Consider the following 22,279-nt stretch of genomic DNA (forward strand, 5'->3'; position numbering starts at 1 on the left):
AAGGTAAATCAAACTTTCGACTACAACCTGACGTAAATATCGAATCAACAGTTATGCGTTTACGTCTCTACCACCATGTATCAACTATTCAGATACAGAGTTTGCGCGAAAATTAGAGTCCGCCACGCGGGTCGCTGTAAATGCGGGTTACCCAAATTCTACTACTAATCTAAATACCCGCTCTTACCGCCTATCGTAACGCGTCTACCAAATAATGTACCCGTTTAGCGTTACTAAATTAATCTACTACTAGCTAGTTACTATAATACTTTTTATAAATTAGATAAGCTTGTACGGCATTTGTACAATGTTGGCAAGGCAGAGTGTACTATAAAGATCAGCCAACCAGTGCCCATGCAACTCAGTGTCTCACTCATCGTAGCACTAGGCGGGGCTGTGTCTGCGGAGTAAAGCAGCCTCGGTCGCATGAAGGATTGGAACTGTTCACTGATGAGCCTTGTGATCTAATGATACGCCTCTGTCCGCTAGTCACAGCGCAGACTTTCGATCTGATTCTAAATCTGTGCGTAATTCTGCGAACGGCAATGATCCAACAGCTGGAAGTACACAAGATCGCTGAGTCTGGGTGGAGAGGTCTCGACGGCGGGGGCAGTGTTGCTGCGAACTAGCTGGGGGGGGGGAGAGGGCCGTGGTTGAAGTCAGCCTTCACGCGGCAGGCCTATCGGAAGCGGCACCTTACACGCTCGCATGCCCGTCAGACGGGAGCGAGGGAGGAAGGATTCGATAGCGCGCACCGAAGGCACGACAGCGGCGCGGGGAGCAAGCGATTTGGCACACCTTCCATGTGACAATGACGATTGTCGGATGCAAGTGGAGATGCCAGAGTGGAGGAGCGCGTGTCTTGCTGCTGCTGCTGCTGCGCTGAGACGCACGAGGAGAGGGGGCCGCAACCTATCACTCTCGGTTGCGAAAACCACTGCCTGGGGTGTTTCCGTTTTCAGCTTTGCCTGCGGACCGGGGCGAGCCGTTACTAGGTTCAACCTAGCTACAGAGCACAAAGGGGGGTAAGTACAGCCGGTGGCTAGTCTTCATTTGGGGGTCTTCACCACAAGGCCATGCCGGCCTATCCGTCTACTCGGATTCGGACTGCTTACCCTGGCAATCTGCTACACCGTCGTCCTCCTGAAGCCCGCAGGTGAACGTCATCATGTCAAGCGGGAGGTCATATATATAACCCTTCAGATCATGCCTCACCCATTCCGCCACAAGCCTGCGCTATCCTTCAATCCCACATCCCAAACGGTCAAAAAAATCTTCCTCAAACGTCACATCTCTGCAGGACATCACCTGCGCAGCCTGATCGGCTCACCTACCTCCCGTTCTCACCACACGCCATGGCTCCGTTTGGAATTCCAAACTTCTACGACCGTGTCGGTCATCCGCCGCAGAACTACACTCAACAGCCCAAAAAAACCGGAGGAGGATTTCCCGTACCTGGCAAGCAGGATCCGAGTGCCTCTTGGGTGATGACCAACCATTATTTCGTCAGGTCAGTGACTAGCAACGGTCGCATAACAACCCAACTGACGCATTACAAGTCATGAGAAGTGGCCCACGATTGTCAAAGATGAAGAATTCGACTACATTGTGGTCGGATCCGGTTGCACCGCTCTCGCCTTCATCTCCGAGACTCTGCGGATCGACCCAAAGAAGCGTATTCTGTGCCTAGAACGAGGTGGTATGCGTGATTCAACCCCCTGTGGCCACGGCGACTCGTCGGCTTAACAGTACGCAGACTTTTGGCTGCCGAGCCACTTCCAAAACCTTCCGCTTCCATTCAAGGTGGTGCTTGGGGGAGTCTCTGAGACGTTCCCTTGGACCTTGTCGGAGAAAACATTCAAAGACCCTCTGTTGGGATACTGCCATGGCTCCTGCCCCTTCTTCGGCGGCAGATCGGCCTTCTGGTCTGCCTGGTCGCCGCAACCCAGGATCGAGGACATGAGAGGCTTTCCTGAGTCCATGATCAAAGCCACCCAGGAAGCCATATTCTGGCCCGAGGCGAAGCGCCTCCTAAATGTCACCAGTGCCAGCGATGTGGACGATACCATCTTCGCAGGTCTTCAGGATGTGATTGACGAAAGGCTTCGTGAACCGGGCGACCGAATCCCGACCACAACAGTCAGCGAACCTGCCCAGCTTTCTGTTGGCCGTCGCAGCCCAACGTCAACGCTTCGCTTCAACAAATTCTCGGTACCTGGACCCCTTCTTCGCATCAAAGAGGAACAGGCGGCAAAGGAGAAGGAGGGGACCGGCGCACGTCTTGATATTGCGCTCGGGTGTGTTGTGGAAAAGCTGAGAGCCGATGGCGGTATGGTTCGCTCAATTGAGACGAGCCTTGGGCCAATCTCATGGGCCAACGACAACACTAAAGTCGTACTCTGCGCTGGTGTAAGTCCCACGCGCCCGGAACGGTGCACAGAAACACTAACAGATCCCGCCAGGCGTTCCCAGCCGCCACACTGCTGCTGAACAGCTTCGACAGCTGCGCCAAAACAGTGGGAAAGCGAGTGACGGGCCACTTCCAGACTCACATAACCGCCAGGGTGCCGCTTTCCACCTTCGGGCCATGGTCGCCGGCCATCGGGAAGTCGGACCAGCCCTGCAAGCTCGAGATCGCGGCGCACTACCTCGCAGGCGAGGACGCGGACACCAAACAGCAGTACCACGTGCAGGTCACGGCCATCCACAGCCCGAACCCGACGGAGGACGCGGAAGACGCGGCGCGCGAATGCCCCGACTACGCCGCCGCTGCCACGGAAGAGCAGCTGCGTGACTCGACCGAGCACGTCGTCTTCGTGTGCGCCACGCTCGGCGAGTTCTCCGAGCACAATCCGCACAGCTGGTTCCGGCGCGACGAGCAGAACCAAGACGTCACGACCAACGTGAAGCTGCAGTACACGCTCACCGACGCCGACAGGAAGCTGTGGGACCTGATGGACGAGGCGACATACCAGACGATTGAGGCGATGTCGGGTCCCGCGCCGAAAGGAAAAGATCTGGGGCTGGAGTACTGGCATGATGGTCCGACCGGTGGTTCTGGTTTCTGGTCCAGGGAGCGCCCGGAGAACGTTCGCGTTCCTGGAATCGTGCATGAAGCGAGCACGGCGTTTGTGGGCGGCGAGGAGGCAGGGGGCTCGGTCGACGCGCTTGGAAGACCGCATGGCGTCCAGAACGTGTTCGTGACGGGAGGCGCCTTGTTCCCGACGGCTGGGAGCTGGAATCCCACCTTGACCATGTGTGGTTTCGCGCAGCACCTGGCGAGGGAGCTTAACGCGTACACCGTTACGTAGACTCGATAGTACTTCTTGTGGAATAGCAGTCAGTACATGGGTTTTGCGGGAGAAATACCAGGGTTCGCAGTAAGCACAAGCAGCTTAGCAAGCAATCAAGTAAGCGGATTGTAAACGACCTTAAATGGCCTACTTGATCTACGTTCAAGCTCAAGCGGTTGTGCTTACAAGCGGCGTAAGCACAACCGCTTGAATTGTATACGCTTAGCAGAATAAAAGCGTGCCGCCGAAACTGTGGTTTGAGATTAATCACTGTACGCAGCCGTGGAGGTCCGGTTGGGGAGCTTTGAATTTGCACATATGCGGCCGTTATATAATAAATCCTCTCTTGGAGCCGATGGCGTAAATTTATCTTTTGCTTATGTTATAAGTAGCTAAAGCTATCGTTCGGACGAGAATGTAGAATTCTTATCTCCATATTCTCGTCTGGACGATAACTTCAACTACCCATATATGTTATTTTTCTAAGGTAAAGCTCGGGTACAGTTACGCTACGTTCTAAAGCCCTACTGTTCTTTATGCTAGCTATCGGCTGCGAGAGGGGGCTGTACTATATAGTGTAGGTTTAAGCGCTGATTCGCCGTTACATTTACGCTCGGGCCACCGGCGGTCTCCCCGCATCGTTACTGTGCCAAATGGAATTCAAGAACAGAAATTCCAGATAGTCATAGATGTCGGGATGTGTTGAAGCTACAGCCTTTAGCCACTGCTGATTGCTGAGGCATCCCAAAAATGCCCTCAGCTATACGACAATAAGTAGTAGAGCAATGCTCTACTTTCGTCTAGTGTCTAGATAATCTGCTTGGCCTTCTCTACATTGCTGCCTGTTAGCCTTCTGCTGTCACATCATCTGCTCTACACGCACCGCAATTCCACTTCTTTCGCATCACGAGGGATCTCCCTCGCCAAGCGATTCAAGTGGGGCCGCGAAAACTTTTTCTAGCGCCCGTCCGCAGAAGCCTGCCACTGCTCTGTGGTACCGTTCATCAGTGCAAAACAGTATCGCCCGGGGAAGCTACCGGCGGGCCGTCGTCGGCTGTGGCCGAAACAATGGACCAACAACGTCCACCCAGCCGATTTTTGGTACGCCCGAAACAGGTTCATCCTTTATATCTACCTAGCTTACCCTGCCACATACTACGGCTCGAACGCAATCGCCTCCTTCATCATCACAGCCGCGCCAGCCTCCAATCTCACCCGCAACGGCCTTATCCTACTCCGAGAGCGCAACCACCCCCTCAAGTCCTTCATGGTTTACGGCAACAGAGGCAGACGAGGTTACGGCGACGCATAGACCTCGTACCCGATTGCAAACACCTTCGGGCCTCGACATTACCGTCCTAGATTATTTTGAGCGGATTAAGCAGGGAAGCTCTGATGGACAAGACTCCCTTGTCTCATATGCTTCGAATGTGCCCCCTGGGCCAAGTCGCTTGAAGGTGTACGAAACATTTGAAACTCTCCTCCGTACCACTGGTGATGGCGTTGCAATTCAGGCTGACGATTTCATCGCCTTTATGGCCAATGATGTGACGATGCTTGGGCTTTACGGCGATGACATGCAGCGCATGCTTGATGATACCGTAGCCATATACGAGGCCCTTCGGACTCCTGCGAGAAAACAACAACCACACGCGGGTGACCCGTTTCAAATGAAGAAAATGGCTCAGGTCATTAGGATGAGATGGGGTGTTGAAGCACTCGAGCACATCCCGCGGTGCGTTTACAGCGACATAGTTGCCTGGCCGGAAGACACCTTCGAATGGGCGGAAATAGTCCAATGGATAAATCTCGCCATGGTCTTGCGTCTCCAAGATGGCGGATCGGATGAGAAGTACCCTCTCGAAGTAGACTGGGAAAACGTCTGGCGGAAGGGGGGACTTTTAGATGCTGCTCCAGCCGACATGAGACCCGAGGAAACAGTCAGCCATAAAAGGCCACCGGGCCACGTTCATTCACGACGTCTTAGAGAGCACGATTTAGCTTACCACCCTCTGACAGGATTTCTATATGGGAAGCAGCACTTAGAAACAAATCACTTCCAACTGCCAACCGGACCGTACGTAAACCCCGCCAATAGAACCCCGGAGCCCCCTAAGAGGAAATCCAAATATGCAAAGAAAAAGAGGTCTATGGCGCAGGACGGGTTACGAGATGGAATGTCAGGCGGCACACAACCTACTGCATTGCGGCCGAACAAGAGACACAGGATTGATACGCTTCCTAACCGGAGCCGGGGCCTGCTAGAGTCGGATCGTTGTGACGAAAATGACTCAGTATCGACATCTCCAATCCGTGATAGCTCCATAGCTGCAGAGTGGAATTCCTCCTCCAACATGCAGCCAGATGACTGCTCCAGCCCTGACTCGCTCGAATCAGAGAATACTGCTAAAATGCCCCATTCCGACCCAGACCTCGCAGAAGACTACTCTGACGGCCTTGATGCAGCTCAGGATGGTGCCAGCGGAATACAATCGCTCATTGAGGAGGCTGATAGCTCTGCCACCGGACGGGATGACCAAGAAAGACTGACCAAGGCAACGCGCGATTTGCAAGGGTCAAATTGGCTTGGAGAGGAGACAATCATGTTGGTTATATCCTTCTTCATGCCTATCATAGGCGTACGCCTAGTAGACATTGGCCAGGTTCCAGGAGATGGTGAGTGGGATACATGGGCGTCTTCGAAGAGCAAAGCCATCAGGCTTCGCGAGTCGGATGAGATTGTTCTTGTGCCGCTATTCGATTCAAAGCTACGGCACTGGCGACTACTTTCATACCGCATTGCACCCGGAACAATCAAGGTGACCGTGTACGACTCGATAGCCGGGCGAGTTCATCTTGAAAGCCTGAGACCTGCTATCTTGGCCATCTCGCAATTCCTCGGGATTTCTCCGCAGAAGCAGCTCGATCTGTACCTCGATCCCACGGTAAGGAAGACGTGAGGAGCCAGGAACAACGTTTCACTAAGAAAATAAGCGCAGGCGCTCCAGCAAGACAACGAACACGACTGCGGTGTCTTTGTCATCATCCACGCCATCTACATTATCTCACGCGCCACCCTGCCCTCCTCGGCCAGCGGGTCCTTCTGGCGCGCCGTTTTCCGCTACGCCTGCAACCTGCAAAGCGGCCTGCGTCCCGGCAACGTCGACGAGCTCACCGCGGAGCTCGACTCCATAACGGCCACTACCACAGAGGCCGCACAGAGTCGTCGTGATCAGCACGATAGACAAGAACAGCCGCCGCCGGACCCCAAGATCCTCGACCTCCTCCGCGCCCACGCCGCTGCCAACACGCAGAGCGAACGCCTCCAGGCCTTATCGCAACAGGCGTCCGAGTTTTTCAAAGCCGTCGCCCTGATCCAGTATCGGGTGTGCCAGGATGTCTCCGAGATAGCGCTCATGCGGCAGCTTTCGGAAGTGGGCGCGAGCTTGAGCGCCGAGGAGCACGGCCATCTGATGCGGCGCTCTGCGCTGACGACATTTGTTTCTGATGGTGCGGTGCGGCTACTGCAGAGGCGGAAGGAGGCCATGGAGGCGTTGGAGCGGGGCGCGAAGGATTTCTGCGCCAGGGTAAAGGCGGAGCATGACCAGGCGGCGCGGGCGGTAGGGGACGTAATGGAGAGGGTGAGAGCGGCGATAAGAGATGCGGCCGAGAAGGTGGAAGAGGCGAAGGTGAGAGCGAAGGACGCGGAGGATGAGTTCAAGGAGGCGAGAGATAAGATGAAGAACGCCGAAGAAAAGGCGAGGTTGAGGGCTGGGGAGGTTGAAGCCGCTAAGAAGGCACTTGCCGATTACGAGAGTATAATAACAGGTAGCGTATAGATACTTTTTTTTTTTCGAGCGGGTTGCCGAACATGCGGTTTGAGATTGATAATTATACTTAGCTATGGATTTTTGAGCGGAGGACCTTTGATTTGGTACTTTAGGGCGTGATGCTCCAAGTCCTCCAAGTCAAGCATCCCTAGTCTTTCACCCAGCTCCGTAGCAGGCACGGCCTCCGCATTGCGGCGCCAGCTACCGCCAAAGCAAAGCTCTTCATGTGCGGGCAGCTGGATTTGTTAGGTTTGTTTTGTGCAATTTATTACTTCATGTCGCGTTACGGGCACAAGAGAAGCGCATTCAATCTATAAAGCTCTCATATATACTTCATTTAATCTGAGTAAGCTCATCAGTCGTCAAGTTGGAAACGCATACCTTTCAACCCAGTTGTGTCCACTTCAGTCTACCAAATAGAATTCATCACAAAGGTACAAACCGCAATTTCCCCGTTTCCTCATCTTGTCCAATCTGATATCTGACACGAGCAAGCTCTGACTCCTTCATAGCACGACCGAACTCGCCGTGGTACCGATGCTGCAGCGCTGCTGCGATGATCTCCGTAGTCCCACGCTGCTTCTCCCGCATGATGATTAGTAGCCCTGTTCGAACGAGGACTGTCAGGATTCCAGCGATGGCAACCCCGACACCGAGAATCGAAGTGCGTGATCCGATCTCCCAACCCCAGATCTCCTGCTTGATGTTCGTCCAGAGCACGGTTCTGTTGTCGGTCTTCAACGGCTGTAACCAGGGATCATCAATGGTTCTATTCGTGAACGTGACGAGGGAAGCCGCCTGAGCCATGGTGTACATGAGTGCTCCAATAAAGTTCGAGGAATCGCGAGGATTGACTATAGTCTCATAAAACGCAGCCTGAGCTGATTGTTGGAGCTTGAGAACCGCGTCCCGACTTGAAGACAGGCTGCCATCCGGGTTGACTCCCCATGCGGCGAGCACCCACGCTGGATTAAATGCTGTGGATTTGGTTGAATTTGGCTGTGGAGGCTCAGGGACTATGACATTCTGAAGATTTGGAAAGATAGTTGTTGCATCAAAGGTGTACGTAGCAAAACCGTACGAAAGAGCGAACAATATCACCCAGACCAATTCTGGATGTGGAGAAGTGGGTTGCGAGAGTTCCATGACCAAGTAACTTTCGTCAGGATCATCAGGAAGGAATGTGTCATAGTCGCACTGGTTGCTCTCAGTAGCTGTGCCGTTTCTGAGGCATGGATCGGAGGAATTGCTCTGAAATAGGCCACTGCGGTCAGACCAGTAGATCCGCATCTTGATTGGAAGCAAGCCTTTAGCTTCATCTGCGAGTATCGTGAAGGATGCGATCGTGTAGTTTTTGTTTGCCTTATTCCATCCCTGAAGGGCGCCGAAGCATGTTGCGACTTCCGAGTGATAGCAAAGAACTTCGCGGTCGCTGTCGATTGTGGTAGTTGTCAAACTCCCATAGACTAAAAAGGGCTCCATCCCGATTACCGGTCCTTGGCGCTGAAGGACAAGAGACTTCGAATTGTTGTAGGCTTCAAAGCGCTTCGTATAACTAGACTCCGTTGGCTTTTTACCTTCGGAGATAGCGTAAAGTTGTTCGAAGTCATTGGAAAGTGAGCGGAGTACTTGTCTACTTGGAACCCACATAATGGATGCATTCGCTTTCGATTTCGGATCAGGATTAATTATGTTGTATACAAAAGGCAGAATACCCTCGTATGAGACAACAGTGTTTTGTAACGGATATGAATCTTCGATCGATTCATTGATTGCTTTGTCAATTATGACAGCGTTACCGATAATCAATGCATCGATGTCGTTCTCGTGATGCCTCTGAAAACATGTGTAGTCAGGCTTTCTCAAATCGTTAGCGGTACATCCAGGAGTGAGATCGCCCGCTGGTGGACTATCGGCTTCCAGGTGAACGAAGTGGGCCTCGTTGAAGTGCTTGGTCTGTTTCCAGTGGAGAGTGGGTAGTATAAGAATAGCTATCGATGGACCTATGAGGTTTGCAATAATGCACATCAAGACCGCCAGTAATGTGAAGAGATACAGGTACGTCTTGGGCATACGATTGCTGAGCACGGCCCTTCCGGACTCTACTCTGAGAGTTCTGGATCGGATTAGACCAAGCAGGGATCGGATTAGACCAAGCAGCCAGAGGAGATCGGCGTACTCCAGATGCGTCAAAATATGTCCGGTGGGAAGACCTATGGTACTCAGTGCTCTGATCGCTCTTTACTATCATGTGTAATTACGTACCTCCTGTTCGCCGAGCGAGAGTATAAGCTACAAGGTAGACTAAGCTTGAAGCGATATACATGAACCACACCTCAAGTGCCTTTGCTGCAAACTGAAGACCACCTAGTAAATTATGGTTGTCCTTGTCGTATTTTTCGATTAATGAGTTGGTGGTAACTTCAGACTCGGCGTTGTACTGGATGACTCCGCACTGCTTCTTCAAACACCAGGCAGAGCCACCAATGACAAAGCTACTAAAGTTGAGCCACAGCAGAAGGATTATAGCTGCAATCCATAGGAGGCCAACGAAAAGCCTCCAGTGAAGAACCGGCGACTTCCGATTGCTTTTGTTACCCGTCGTGGCTGGTTGGTCCAGGCATGTTACGAGGTTTTCCTGGCCGGACGGGATTGAGTGAAAACGATGCATCTCGTAGTCTCCCTGACTATGAGTACTCTGGCTCTGGTTTGAGTTTGGGCTATGTGACATGCTTCTAATTCACAGGTAAGCTCGTAAGCCTTCGAAGGTCGAGGGCTTTGAGGAAGGGGCCAGCTTACCAGGCAGATGCACGTTTGTGCTAGTGTGAAGAGCTTGGGTTCTTTTGGAAAAAAGGTTGCAAAGGCTGAGGAGAGGGCACAAGCGGTATGGAGAGACACTGCTCACTTTAAATTCTACTGTTGCGACACTGAAACCCCAGTACGGTTGATAAAGCATATCTAAAGACTAGCCTCATCTAAGAGATGGACGTAGCAAATAAGATGCTACTCTGCAGGCAGCACTATCGATCGCGAAGCTCAATGAGTCATTTATGCTGGATGAAAGGCTGATAAGAGAACAGGTTTTGGCTCAAGTCCCCCGGGATAAGTAAACGAGGCTGCCAGCCATCTTACGGCTGAGTCGACAAAGAAGAACCTACCACAACACCAAATTACCCCGGCCTCTCCAGCACGGGCACACTGGCGAGGGCTGTCAGCTCGCCACGCACACGCGTCTGCCGTGTGATGCTGTCAGAAGCCAGTCAGTGGGTAGAAGCTTGGGGTGAGGGCAGGTGCGAAAGGCCGGACCAGGTTTATTGTGGCTGAATGTGCGGAGCTGGAGGCCCGAGAATTACCACATGTGGGTAGCTGAAGCTATCGTCTGGACGTGTATGTAGAATTTTTAACTCGAAGTTCTCGTCCGGACGATAGCTTCAACTACCCTGATAGGAGTTTTGTGATGGGCTTTGATATGCGTACTCATGCATGATCAACGAAATTAATCCCTATGATGGATATAGAAGACATGTAGCGCTCAAGATAAGACCCGAGTTGCTGATAAGCTTTCTCTCTAAGATATTACCGCGCGTTCAGCACTGGCCTCTGTGGTGCTAACTTTAAAATTGACTAGTTGTTATGGAAATAAAAAGAAGCCCGGTTGTTCACAACCGTGTAAACTGCAACACTCTAATTATGACTTCGATACAACGAGAGTGATTGACGACAGTGGCAGCTTAATCAATGTGCTCAGAGGGCCTTTTGCCATAAAGGTCTCCGTGGCAGGCTGACATGCATGAGCTGAGCCATCGTGCAGAGATCCCAGCAGGACTGTGTATAATCAGCTCCAAGGCTGAGGTTTGTAAGCCTTCAGCCTCTTCCAGTCAGTAATGATTGGCTTATGAGGCAAAATTTAACTTGCCCATTATGGGACGATGTGCTGAGCAAGCCTTATGGCAAAAGCTCCGGGGCAGGAAATAGCGAGTGGAGGCCAGGATGTTCAGCCACTATACGAAGTCTCAGCTATCTCTCGCTATAGCTGTCAACTCATACCCCCTTGCGAATAAGCGAGCCAGTCGTGTCGCTGCGCAAAGTGCGGAGTGCACATTTCTTTTTTCTTGGCTGATAGCTTTGCAGTTCTAGACCACATCCATTTCTGTCTCACACCGGACAGCCAATGTGCCGTTATCAACGGCGGAATCAATAGGCTCAGATGAAGCATCATCTGGTGCGCCCGAACGCATTTACAACCGATGCGCATAGATGAATTTGGAGCTCAGCTCGCCGATCTTCAGCGAAGCTGCTGCCAATGCTCTCCCCAGAACGCGTTGGTCAAAGGGAATTGTAACAGGATCTTCTCCAAGTCTTCGCAAGGCAGATCGAGTTGCCACATGATCCCCCTGAGGCGCTCTTCAAACCACTCTTGTGGCAATCTGGTACCGACGCCTCTGCCGCCGAGGACCCATCCAACAAAGAGTACCCATGTCAAGCTATGTAAGTGGGCTACCCGTACCCACTGGTCAATCAGATTAGATACAGATAGGGTCGCCTTGAGTCGCTGGACAAGAAAATTGTACAATGTTCTACGAAAAGGCATTTCACTCAGTGCGCCAAGGAGGAACAATTGTGCTGCCTGAGCCACCGCACAGCGTACCCTCTGCGCCGCTGACAGGGTTGGTGGATGCGTGGAACGTTCGTGGTCGACCTTGAATTCTGCTAGGATAAACAAAAGCTTGTATTCTGAGTCGTAGAGGATGCTTCGCATGGTTGTTCTGGTCGTCTGCCCAGCCCACTCTGGATCTTGAGCAATACTCAAGTGGTGTAGGCTAAGAAGTATAGCATCAAGATCCGCTCCCATCAATGGGAGGCGAGGTTGGCCGCGTTGATGCCGAAGTGAAGCTTGTCGTTGCAGCTCGAGTGGGAAGGTTTCCCTCCACTGCTGCAAACTGCCTGGAGAAAGCTCTTTGTACAACGCTGGAACTGTCATGTGGCGCATGTGGAAGCAGAATTCGGACCAGACGATCACGCTCTGTGTGAATGGTTCGAACGTGCCAAGGCCGCCTCGAGCATTTACGATGCCAATCAAGCCGCTGTAATGCTTATCAGATACTTCGTGGAAGCCCTGGTTGGTCTAATACTCTTTCAGCATAGGTGCTTCACATATTTCAAATGAAGTGGTGATACTTACTGCACACATTGCCAGACAGCAAACTGCGGCCGCGATAGAGTCAGATATGGGGCATCCGGAGTCAATATATTTTCCGACCAGGCCACCCGCTTGATACTCCCACGATAAGAATTCGGCGTTCACCTCCTTTCCTCGCATGATGCTATATACGATAGCCGTGTACCAAATGGCTGCGAGGAATGTGGCAGGCTCAAATTTTGCTAGCCGCCAGAACGAGTTCGCCCATGGGGGTGGACTCTGCCTGCGAAGTTCAGGTGCAACATTGCCTATTTTTCATGAGCCATTGGGTCTCGAAAGTTTGTGAAATGTCACACTGACCATCAGAGTACGGGATTTGAATCGGCAGATCAAAAAAGTCTTCTCTTTTAAATCAGCCACAGTCTGAAACAAAAAGCAGCGAGGCTTCATTCGCTTACAAAACTCCACAACATTCCGGTAAACAGGTGTCTCCTTGACCGGCATCGAGTCAAATGGATCAATATTCCCCATGCTAATGCTCCAGATCGTGTGTTCGTCCAGCCTCGCAGCTACTACAGCCGCTTGCTGCGAGTGCCTTTCAGCCTTCTGTATCCCGCTCCGTCGCTTGTTCTCGTGCGCATGAAACCTGACATGGCTCCGAACATCGCGTCTGACCGTCCGTGCACGTGGCTTCGCTTTCTGCCTCTCGCTAGCTGCATCCACCTGGACGAACAGCAAGGGTTGCCCGCCCGCGATTGGCAGCTGGAACGACGGCGGTGGATCGCGGAAGGCTAGCTCGCGCGTATCGGCTCGTGGCGCCGCAGGCGGACCCTGCGGCTCGCCAACGCTTGGCTCGGATCGTCTCGTCGACATGCTCGGCTCGGTCAACACCTGGGAGCAATCAGTCTTGGCTGAATGGGGTTTGGAGCGGATGTCAGGTCTGTGGATGCCTGTTCGCCCTACTGCCCCGCGTCATCTCGTCGGAGTTGAGGCTCTCACTCAGCCCCGCAGGGTTGGTGATAGGCCAATCAGATGGGTGCTCGGCCCACGATCCCAAAGAGGACATCGAACACACTGCAAATGGAAATGATCGCTGAAGGATTATAGCCGTCAGCGAAACCATGATCTTCGGCTATTAGTGGCTGGGGCTGCAATAGAGCCGCACTATCCATAATGGGTAAACAAGGATATTCGTATAGGATGCACGATGGTTTTGAGCGTACGTAGTAGCTTCAAATTTAGAAAAGGATGGCGTTAGTAGTATGTTGGTATCTCACCCAAGTTCGAGAATAAAGATGCGCCGTTTCTGATGCGATTATCGCTGAACCCTCCGCTCTCAACTCGCCAGAGGTCTTAAACGTCCTCTCTCAAAATTCAATCTCGAAGAAAGCCTCTCATTGTTTATCGAAAATATTGTCCGAGAACAACAATGTACGACAACACAACAGCTCAAACATCCTCGGGGATACCTAGGTATACCAGCATTCCTCTCTATGAAAAATACTGAATGTATTAACAAAATATCATCCTAGACAAATTACTGTTGGGGCTCAAGTCAATGTGCTCTCTACGCCACAACAACCCCATGTGAGGACAACTCTATCATCTCAAGGAATCAGGATGGATGTTGGCTGGATCTGGTACTGCTGTGGGTGCTGTACTGGCGGCAATAGGGTGGACGCGTGGAAATACACCTGCCCTGTGTGCGGACATTTTGCTTGTAGCTGCTGTTCTTTTGAGTTTTACGGAAAAGGTTTCACCGAACATTAGCATTCTGTGTAACGGAAGATTGTTAAGGTTGATTGTCTAAGAAGGGATTTAGATATTTCGTCTGTAGTTTATCGTTAGCTCAATCTTTCTCCAGTGGCGAATGGCAAGGATGTTTCAGGTGAAGCTACCGTATCCACGATAGGCGAGGATAACTATACAGTGTATAATTGGTCAAACAAGTAATACATAGATCCTGACATACTTTACTGATTGGCAGCCTCGCAATTGTGTGATTGGCTATTTGTTTGCGCCATGCCGCAATGTGAGCGCTTCATGCGTGATGCACAGCCCTGTCACGTGAAAAAAAACATGCAGTCATCATCAGATATGTCTCAATCCTGCTTTAAGTACAAACTCAACTCAAGAAAGGATCGCAGCATTGGACCATGGATCAACTCGTTTGCTGGGCGTAACGAACAAGTTGATGCAAGTTTTCGATATATTTTTCCACATGGTTTAAACTTTTTTCAGCTGGGAAAAGACGGAAAGCACGCAGCCTTGTCTGCTATTCAGGCTGTACTGAGTCCCTCACTCTACGGAGTATGCCTTGTGTTTCGCCCTCGACGGACGAATGAAATCCTAACACATCGGCTGACATACCTGCCTAGAGCGCCATGGGCGTCGTGGCGTTGCGAAAACTCAGCCTCCAACCTCTTATTAGCTCGATAATACCCACTTAATCAAAATCTGGGCGCTGAAATGTTTTCTTCAGCATTATCATCATCAAGTTGAATCCCCAATGTCTCCCTCTCAGGATATCGTTTCACGACGTCTGGACCTTGCTGCTCGAAATGTCGACCTTCTCACAGCACTCATAGGCTCATCCGCTACGACTAATAGTTTGCTGAGCCTCGGGATCGACTTCGGGCAGTGGCTGTCGCGTGAAAGACTGGACCGAAACGATCTTGCTGAATGCCTTGGACGGGCTAGCAGCGTTGTCCACCCAAATGTCATGGGTCAATCGTACCTCGATGACATCGCTGAAAAGGCATCCCAGTCGGTACTACCTCTAATTCTTCAACAATCAGGTACCATTGGAATGTGGCTTACGCGCGATTCTGAGCTTTCGTGGCTCGTCTCAACTACCACATGTCTTTACCAGTTTTTCAAAGAAGACGAAGTTGTCAGCCGCATTTCATCCATGCTGGCTGGACCTAAAGTTGGTTCTCATGAGAACTCCCATCGGATTGGGCACTTCAGCAGGCTCCAAATGCTGAGTGTCCTTAGAAAGATTGTGTCCAGCATCTGGTACAATGTTGTGAACTCGAAGAAGCTGGATCTAAGCCTCCCAGTGAGCTTATACAACGTGTGCAAAATGGGCCATTTCACGGATGGCAAAGGACTCCAGATGATCATTCAAGCTCTAGGTAGCACCAAGGGGGATATCATGATCCAGTCCAAGCACATCCTTACTGACCTCACGCTTTGGCTGGTTCATCATTTCGGCGGCAACCTCACGGTGACTGTCAGTGGGAAAATCCTTTTTCGAGAGGCTCTTGGTGACAACCCTCAGAAACTTGAAATAAGGATCACAAGGTCGTGCCCTGGAGATGGTTCATGCGCTCCAACAGGAGTAACAGGCCCCAAGCATGAATATGAGATCTTCGACATCATTGGCGATAAATTCACCAAGCTGTCATCCGGATACGCGACTCAGACCGGGGAGGATTGTGAGCCGCAGACTCGACAGAGTCTGTATGAGTTCAGATCACTAAGTTGTATGGTTGAGAAGAAGCTCGAGGTCAACAAATCTCCGATTCGATGCGCGGCTCAACACATCATGCGCTGGCTCCTCGAACTCCACCTTCTTTCTCCTCCGCCAAATTTCAAAATAGCTTTCTCCGTGGTGCTTGGGGCCCAACGCGCGACAGGACAGACTCCTTCCTTGCAGATCATTGACATCATGAAACGAAGCCCGGGGATTTTCAACATATCATGGGGAAATGATCCTCTCACTACACCTGTGTATGCTGCTCCAGCAGGGGATGATATGGACACTGATGATCCTGCCCATCCCGACAGAGGAACAATGCCTTTCTACGGACGCCGAACAGAGCATCATGATTTCAAACGGCTGATTCTTTATTTTCCTATTTTGAAAGATCTGCTCATCAAACTCCAGCCTAGCTGCAACTGCATTGAATGCAGGAAAGCCACCGACCCGAAGGACTGGGAGCTGAAGACCGGATGCCTTCTGAATATGGCCCTCGTGCAGGTTGCGCTGTTGCTTGGCCATGCAATTGCAGACTGCTTTGGAGTTGATGACAGATCCGCAAAGTCAAATCCACAAAACCTTGCTCATAATGTCAGTCGCCTACTTCTCGACATTGCAGAGGGTGGATATCTCCTATGGGATATCTGGTTTGGCGTCGCGGCGTCCGTTCTCCTTGGCAACGACATTCCGGTACTCGAAGCAACGGAATCGATCGCATCTTTATCTGTTGAAGGCTCAAACATCGCCGCAATTCAGTACGGAAATCTATCAGCTATTGCAGAATGGATAGATGTTTCTCGGAGTTTGAGTCTTCGTGGCAGCTTTGGCTTGATCACAGAAAGAGGACGGCTTGGAGTAGCCACTGGTGTCCATGAACGCCGCCAGACCCGCACAGTCAGCGGAAACTTTGCCATCATTCGTGCTGGAGCTACGGAGGAGACTTTCAGCAACTTCAATGGACGAAACGCGTCTCAGCACCCATGGAACGCTCTCGACGAGCTTGTGCTTGACAGCTCTCAGGTGGCGTATGACTTTATCCTTTCAACTTCCCCTGTCGACGAAACATACACACTCTTGACCCGAGTGCAATCTCAGAACTACAGCAGGATAGTGTGTCTCGCAGACGCGCTTGGAAGCATGGCCCAGAACGTACTCACATTTTCCGGGCGCCCAGAAGGATCTCAGAGTTGCGCCCACGTGGAATGGAACATAGAGGCAGAATTGGAGGTCGGCAATAACTTCGTCTATACGTTCGATGACTTATTGGGCAAATGGTCTTTCGAACAGGGACGAGAAGGGGAGGTTGGGAGACCTCGCCATATCCACCACACGTTTGTATTTGACGACATCATGAAAGTCAATATTTCCAAATCGCTGGCCTACAACTCTCCCATTTTAGTCTGCGGTCGGCGAATATGCCCGAGGTGCGCCGTGGACATGTTGGAAACCGTAGAGTGGCATCCTGACGGGGAGGCGTATGCCAATGATCACTTCATCATAAATGTCAGTGACGGAATAGGCGACGGCAATCGACTTCCACGGGGATACTTAGTGAAGGACTAAGCAATAATTTGTACGGATTTCTCTTTTACGACGTCTCTTTATGGGTTGATGTTGCCCTTTTTTTTTTTTCTCTCTCTGTGCCTCACTTGTTGTTGTCCTTCAGAATGAAAAATAAACGGCCTGCTTTCTTATTCACGGTTAAGAATAATGACAAAGTCGAACTAGAAAAGTCTTCTAATAAGCTATGTTAGTTTATTGCACCTGCAAAGTGAGACTCTTGCAACGAGCTACCTATTTTTTTCACTGAACAGTCATTGCATTTTACCCATACGTTCGGGGTTTACAGTCCCAACCCTTGATAATGGCATGCACACTCTCCTCTCCGTTTATTTTTTACCCTGATTACATTAGGCAACCGAATGACTTGTGCAGGTCAGGTATGCCATGGCAGAACCCGATTTGCCGGCGTTGACATGGAGGTCCCGCAAAGTTTCATGAGTAAACCTAGCCACCTCCAAAACTCAGGCCTTGCTCAAGTGCGTTAGTTGTAGGTATTTAGACACAGCGACAGCGGAATAACGGCCCTGAGGGGCATATGAGCGCTTGGCCAAAGCAAACCAGAATGATCTGTTCAAGACTGACCTTGTAGCAAAATGTGACGTGGCAGATTTACAGCATCACATTCACTTGAAAGCACGCATTTGACCACAACCATTCTGACTCAATTTGAATCTCCTCATCTCCCAATAATTGCCGAACTTTCTCTTCCACATGAACAGCTCTTCGGACATCCATTTCCTGAACCCCAACTTGCAATACCGGTCCCGTCACCACTTCCTTTGGCCAACTTGCCAACTGCTAAGCCCTCGCCGAAGCCTAATTCAATGCTTCCAACCTCCAAAAACCATGATCTACGATCCTTCGACGGCTGGGGGGGCGCATCTACCATTTCTTCCTGAGATCCCGATCGCACAGGATCCTGGCAGCGAACATCAGAAGCCCCGCAACGGTAGTCGTGACGCCACCGTAGACAATCAACCGATTGTACTCCTCAACGGTGCCATTCTTGATGAAAGCACCACCGATGGGCGTCCCGACAAGGACAGTCATGGCGCTGATGTTCAGGGCGCCGAGACGGGCGCCGAGCTTCTCTTCCGGCGAGATCTGGGCAACGGCCGACGGCGTGACGCTGATGAAGATCCCGGAGCAGAATCCGTAGAGGCACGTGAACGCGATGACTGTTGCGGGGTTGGTGGCTGGCAGCCACATGGCCAAGCTGATGATTCCGGACAGAGTGGTCATGAGGTACAGCAGGTTGAGGCGGCCGATGTGGTCGGCGGCATATCCACCACTGTTTGTTGACTGTCAGAAGATGTTGTTGCAAAAGTACTTGGAGTTGGAGACTTACCAGAGGCGGCCGAAAAAGCTTGATGCATTAATGAGGGGAAGAAGGTAGCTCCGGATAGAGGCGTTTGGATAGGCGATGGAGAAATACGGCTCTGCAGCAAGTTAAATTATGACGTGTGAAGTAGGTCGCAACAAGCAAAGCTTACCAACGTAGTAGTATGGGATATAAAGCCCCAGATTTCCAACAAAGTTGGCTGCGGCTATAGCACAGTAGCGAGGGTCTCGGTAACCGTCGAAATCGAGGATTTCACGCGCAGACTTGAGGGGTTTACGCGGAAGTTTCGGTTTGGAGATGACCGTAGCCGTACCGTAGCAACAGAGAAAGATCAAGGCAGCGACTCGAATGGACCAGCCGAAGCCGATCTGCGGCACCAGGCGGGAGAACATGATTGGGAGGCAAACACCTCCAGCGCTGCTTCCTCCAGCCACGATTCCCATGGCAAGTGAGCGCTTCTTTTTGAAATGCTGTCCAGCAATAGCAAGAGTACTTTGCGTTCCGAACGAGATGGTAAGCCCGAATACGACTCCCTAATTGTTGCAATATGTCAGCAAACGGACATTCCGGAAAAGCTAACATACTTGAAATAGAAACTGTTGCCATATGTGTCCCGATTGAGCAAAGGAAAGCCCAATGCAGGACACGATTGAACCAACAGCAGCTATAGCGTACAGTCCCTATAAATCCTTAGCATTTTCGAGTGAATTAATATGGACTACCGCCAGTGCTGGACGTACCTGAAACCCGTACGCGTCGAACAGAACGCCTGCCACCGGGCCAACAAGATACATGAGGCCAAGTTGAAGCGTTCCAATCAGGGCAATCAGAGAGGGTGCATAGTCGCTGAGGTAGTGCTGCTGGTAGTAGTCTTGGAAGAAGCCAAAACTATTCATGTAGCCGAAGGAAGCGAAGTAGACAAGGAATGATCCGGTGATGGTAAGCCATGCTTGCAGGCCTCCTTCACCGTCCGAGACGATGCTTGAATCATCTTGCGAAAGATGTTCAAGATCTACTTGCTCAACAAGATCAGCTCGGTCCCTCATTGTTAAATAGAAAGCCGGGGGTCTGACTGCTGAATGTACACTTCTCGCTGGTAGAGAAACGCCAAATCGTTCTCGTGCTTTCGCAGAGTACTATTGCCTGTCGTAAAATGGATAGGAGAGGTCTGTGGATTGTCGAGCTTGAGTGGGTAGCGTTAGAGAGGTCCCGAAAAATGTACAAAGGGGTTGAACAGTTTTTTAAACTAGGCAGCAACGCCACAGCGGATTGGGGCGGGTATTGGCGGGATAACGAGGCCCACAATATGCAAGAGTGGGGGTCTATTCCTAACATTTTCCCACGACTAGTAAACGAGGATCGCGACAATTTGAACCATGGCAGGAGCGATAATACTTCAGTCCGCCCCAACATAGAATTCGTACAAGTCTGGATGAATCCCATCGCTCATTGCTATGGCGCACTTCCACCTTCAGAACCGGCCGCTCTTTAGAATTTCAATTGTCGCCGAACAGGATTTCATAGATTTTCTTGGAAGACAGACCCAATGCCTTGAAGATATAACGGTGTCTGCTATTGGAGGGTTGCAACTTTGCGAAGGCGTAAATTTCTCCGCCACCTTTTCTTTATAATAAAAAGTTGGAATCCATTCCACTCGTGTCTCGAGAACTCTTTTTCAAATTTGTCAAAGATTCCCAAGGGATGAGACATGTCTCCATTGATGATGGATTTGTTGTTTTGCGAAAACGATCCCTCTCTTTCAGAGTATCTCCTCATAAAAGGCCAAAGCCCTCGGTGCTTGTTAGCAAGCCTCAGAAGTTCACTCAAGCTCGGAAGCGGTACCCAGGACGTTTATGCCCGAACACAGATGTAAGGTAGGATTTCGCGCGTGTTGGTGAAAGGGACAAGTCAAGAGCCTACATACGGATAGTCAACGATTATTTTATGCATGTTAATGTCCTGAAGAGGGAAACAGCAAAAAGGAAAAGAGAAAGAAAACAAGAGAAACGATTTCCGCGTAGACTCAATGAGGATACTTCTTTTGTTAGGTATTTCTGAAAAATATATAGCACAAAGGTAGACATCGAACTGCTGACCTCTGCCCTGTCGAGTTTGAGTTTGCTGGTGTTGTTCCCACAGCCCTAGCTAGTCATGCCCCAGCACATGCGGAGTTAAACTCCGACATACGGGAGCCATGAACCACAGACGAGCATCGGAGGTAGTAAACTCCGAGGTCTTGAACCTTGTTTTGCTCGCACATTTGTCAGCTCTAACGGGTGCCGTTCTTCCGTTTCCGAGACTACACTATATAAGATAACAGTATAAACGCTGGTAAATGTAGTAGAGATCACAATATCAGACACTGCTTACGATGGCCTCTTACCTCGTCACCGGTTCTTCACGCGGCATTGGGCTTGCCTTGGTCACCGCCCTTGCATCCAAACCAACTACCGAAGTTGGCAAAGTATTTGCGGCGTCGCGAACCGAAACTGACAGCCTGAGGCGGCTCACTGTCAAATCGGGAGGTCGTGTCGAGTGGCTCCCTCTAGAGGTCAGCTCTCAAGAGAGTGTTAAACAAGCGGTCAGCAAGGTTGCCGAGTCGCTGGGTGGGAGTGGCCTAGATGTGCTCATCAACAATGCTGGAGTTGGGAGCAAATGGAACAAGTCAGAGGATATGTGAGCTCTCCCGGACGCCTTTGTAGTGCATATGAAACTGACGTGCGTAAGGACGGATCTTGAAGATGTTTTCAAGGTCAATGTGTTCGGCGTCCATGCGGTAACGAGCGCTTTCCTGCCGTTGTTGAAGAAAGGCAGTTTGAAGAAAATCATCATGGTGTGAGTGCTCACCGTGGGAAACTATGATAATAGGCCGACGCTGACTGCCCAGCTCTTCGATTCTTGGCTCTATTCAAATGGCGTCTGCCTTGAAAGCAATGCTGGTGCCAGCATACAAGATTTCCAAGGCAGCCCTCAATTCGCTCACGGTCCAATACGCGCTGGAGCTCGAGGGGGAGGGCTTCACCGTTGTGCCAATCTCACCAGGTGTAAGCATTTCAGCACATCACTACATTCTTCTATCTGATTTGTGGATACTGACCGCGTTGGCAGTATGCTAAGACCGACTTGAGTGGCAATCAAGGTGACATCACGCCGGAACAAAGCGCTAACGCGGTGCTCAATTTTGCCTCCCGCATGACCACTGTGGACAATGGCAAATTCTATGACCTCGGCGCGATGAAGGATGCCCCACCCCCAAGCACGTACTTCGGCGAGAACCCACCATGGTGATGAACTGACGGAAGAAGCCTGTCCGGAAGTAATTCAATGAGGCAAACTTCTCGTACTACTGGTTTTACATGCTTTTGATTGCCGCTGGGGCACATAGCGGATAATCCATTAGGCTGCGCAAAGAAGGCGTGCTGGACAGACCGCATCGGCGTGATTCGCCGTATACGCCAACAGTGCATGCATGCCGATATAACCTTAATTTTCCAATGATCTTCCTGTAAAGATTAGTTCTGTTATCGAGGAATATCAAAGAATCCGTGATATGGTGTAGTCCATCCAGAACTTGACAGTCAAACACATGCTTTGAACAGAAATTTGCCCGTATTAGAAGCTCATATC

General features: G+C 50.9%; 5 protein-coding genes across 5 annotated transcripts; 3 read left to right on the plus strand and 2 right to left on the minus strand.

The window, feature by feature from the left end:
* Nucleotides 1-1,355: 1,355 nt before the first annotated feature.
* LTHEOB_11562 (2-keto-gluconate dehydrogenase) lies at nucleotides 1,356-3,311 on the plus strand (the record flags this gene model as incomplete). Its single annotated transcript, XM_035508332.1, has 4 exons — nucleotides 1,356-1,510; nucleotides 1,560-1,699; nucleotides 1,757-2,409; nucleotides 2,463-3,311. The coding sequence occupies 4 exons, from the start codon at nucleotides 1,356-1,358 to the stop codon at nucleotides 3,309-3,311; spliced, it is 1,797 nt and encodes a 598-aa protein (XP_035365885.1).
* A 2,393-nt stretch (nucleotides 3,312-5,704) lies between these two features.
* On the plus strand, nucleotides 5,705-7,132 carry LTHEOB_11563 (M protein repeat protein; the record flags this gene model as incomplete). Its single annotated transcript, XM_035508333.1, has 2 exons — nucleotides 5,705-6,238; nucleotides 6,293-7,132. The coding sequence occupies 2 exons, from the start codon at nucleotides 5,705-5,707 to the stop codon at nucleotides 7,130-7,132; spliced, it is 1,374 nt and encodes a 457-aa protein (XP_035365886.1).
* A 417-nt stretch (nucleotides 7,133-7,549) lies between these two features.
* On the minus strand, nucleotides 7,550-8,413 carry LTHEOB_11564 (uncharacterized protein; the record flags this gene model as incomplete). Its single annotated transcript, XM_035508334.1, has 1 exon — nucleotides 7,550-8,413. The coding sequence occupies one exon, from the start codon at nucleotides 8,411-8,413 to the stop codon at nucleotides 7,550-7,552; it is 864 nt and encodes a 287-aa protein (XP_035365887.1).
* Nucleotides 8,414-18,192: 9,779 nt separating this feature from the next.
* LTHEOB_11565 (Mfs general substrate transporter) lies at nucleotides 18,193-19,698 on the minus strand (the record flags this gene model as incomplete). Its single annotated transcript, XM_035508335.1, has 5 exons — nucleotides 18,193-18,601; nucleotides 18,659-18,749; nucleotides 18,804-19,185; nucleotides 19,237-19,332; nucleotides 19,393-19,698. The coding sequence occupies 5 exons, from the start codon at nucleotides 19,696-19,698 to the stop codon at nucleotides 18,193-18,195; spliced, it is 1,284 nt and encodes a 427-aa protein (XP_035365888.1).
* Nucleotides 19,699-21,023: 1,325 nt separating this feature from the next.
* LTHEOB_11566 (Short chain oxidoreductase protein) lies at nucleotides 21,024-21,940 on the plus strand (the record flags this gene model as incomplete). Its single annotated transcript, XM_035508336.1, has 4 exons — nucleotides 21,024-21,328; nucleotides 21,380-21,487; nucleotides 21,540-21,696; nucleotides 21,761-21,940. 4 exons carry the CDS (start codon nucleotides 21,024-21,026, stop codon nucleotides 21,938-21,940), a joined length of 750 nt encoding a protein of 249 aa, XP_035365889.1.
* Between the last annotated feature and the right edge of the window lie 339 nt (nucleotides 21,941-22,279).

Source organism: Lasiodiplodia theobromae, assembly GCF_012971845.1.
Source record: "Lasiodiplodia theobromae strain AM2As chromosome Unknown scaffold_50, whole genome shotgun sequence".
Taxonomy (NCBI): Eukaryota; Fungi; Ascomycota; class Dothideomycetes; order Botryosphaeriales; family Botryosphaeriaceae; genus Lasiodiplodia; species Lasiodiplodia theobromae.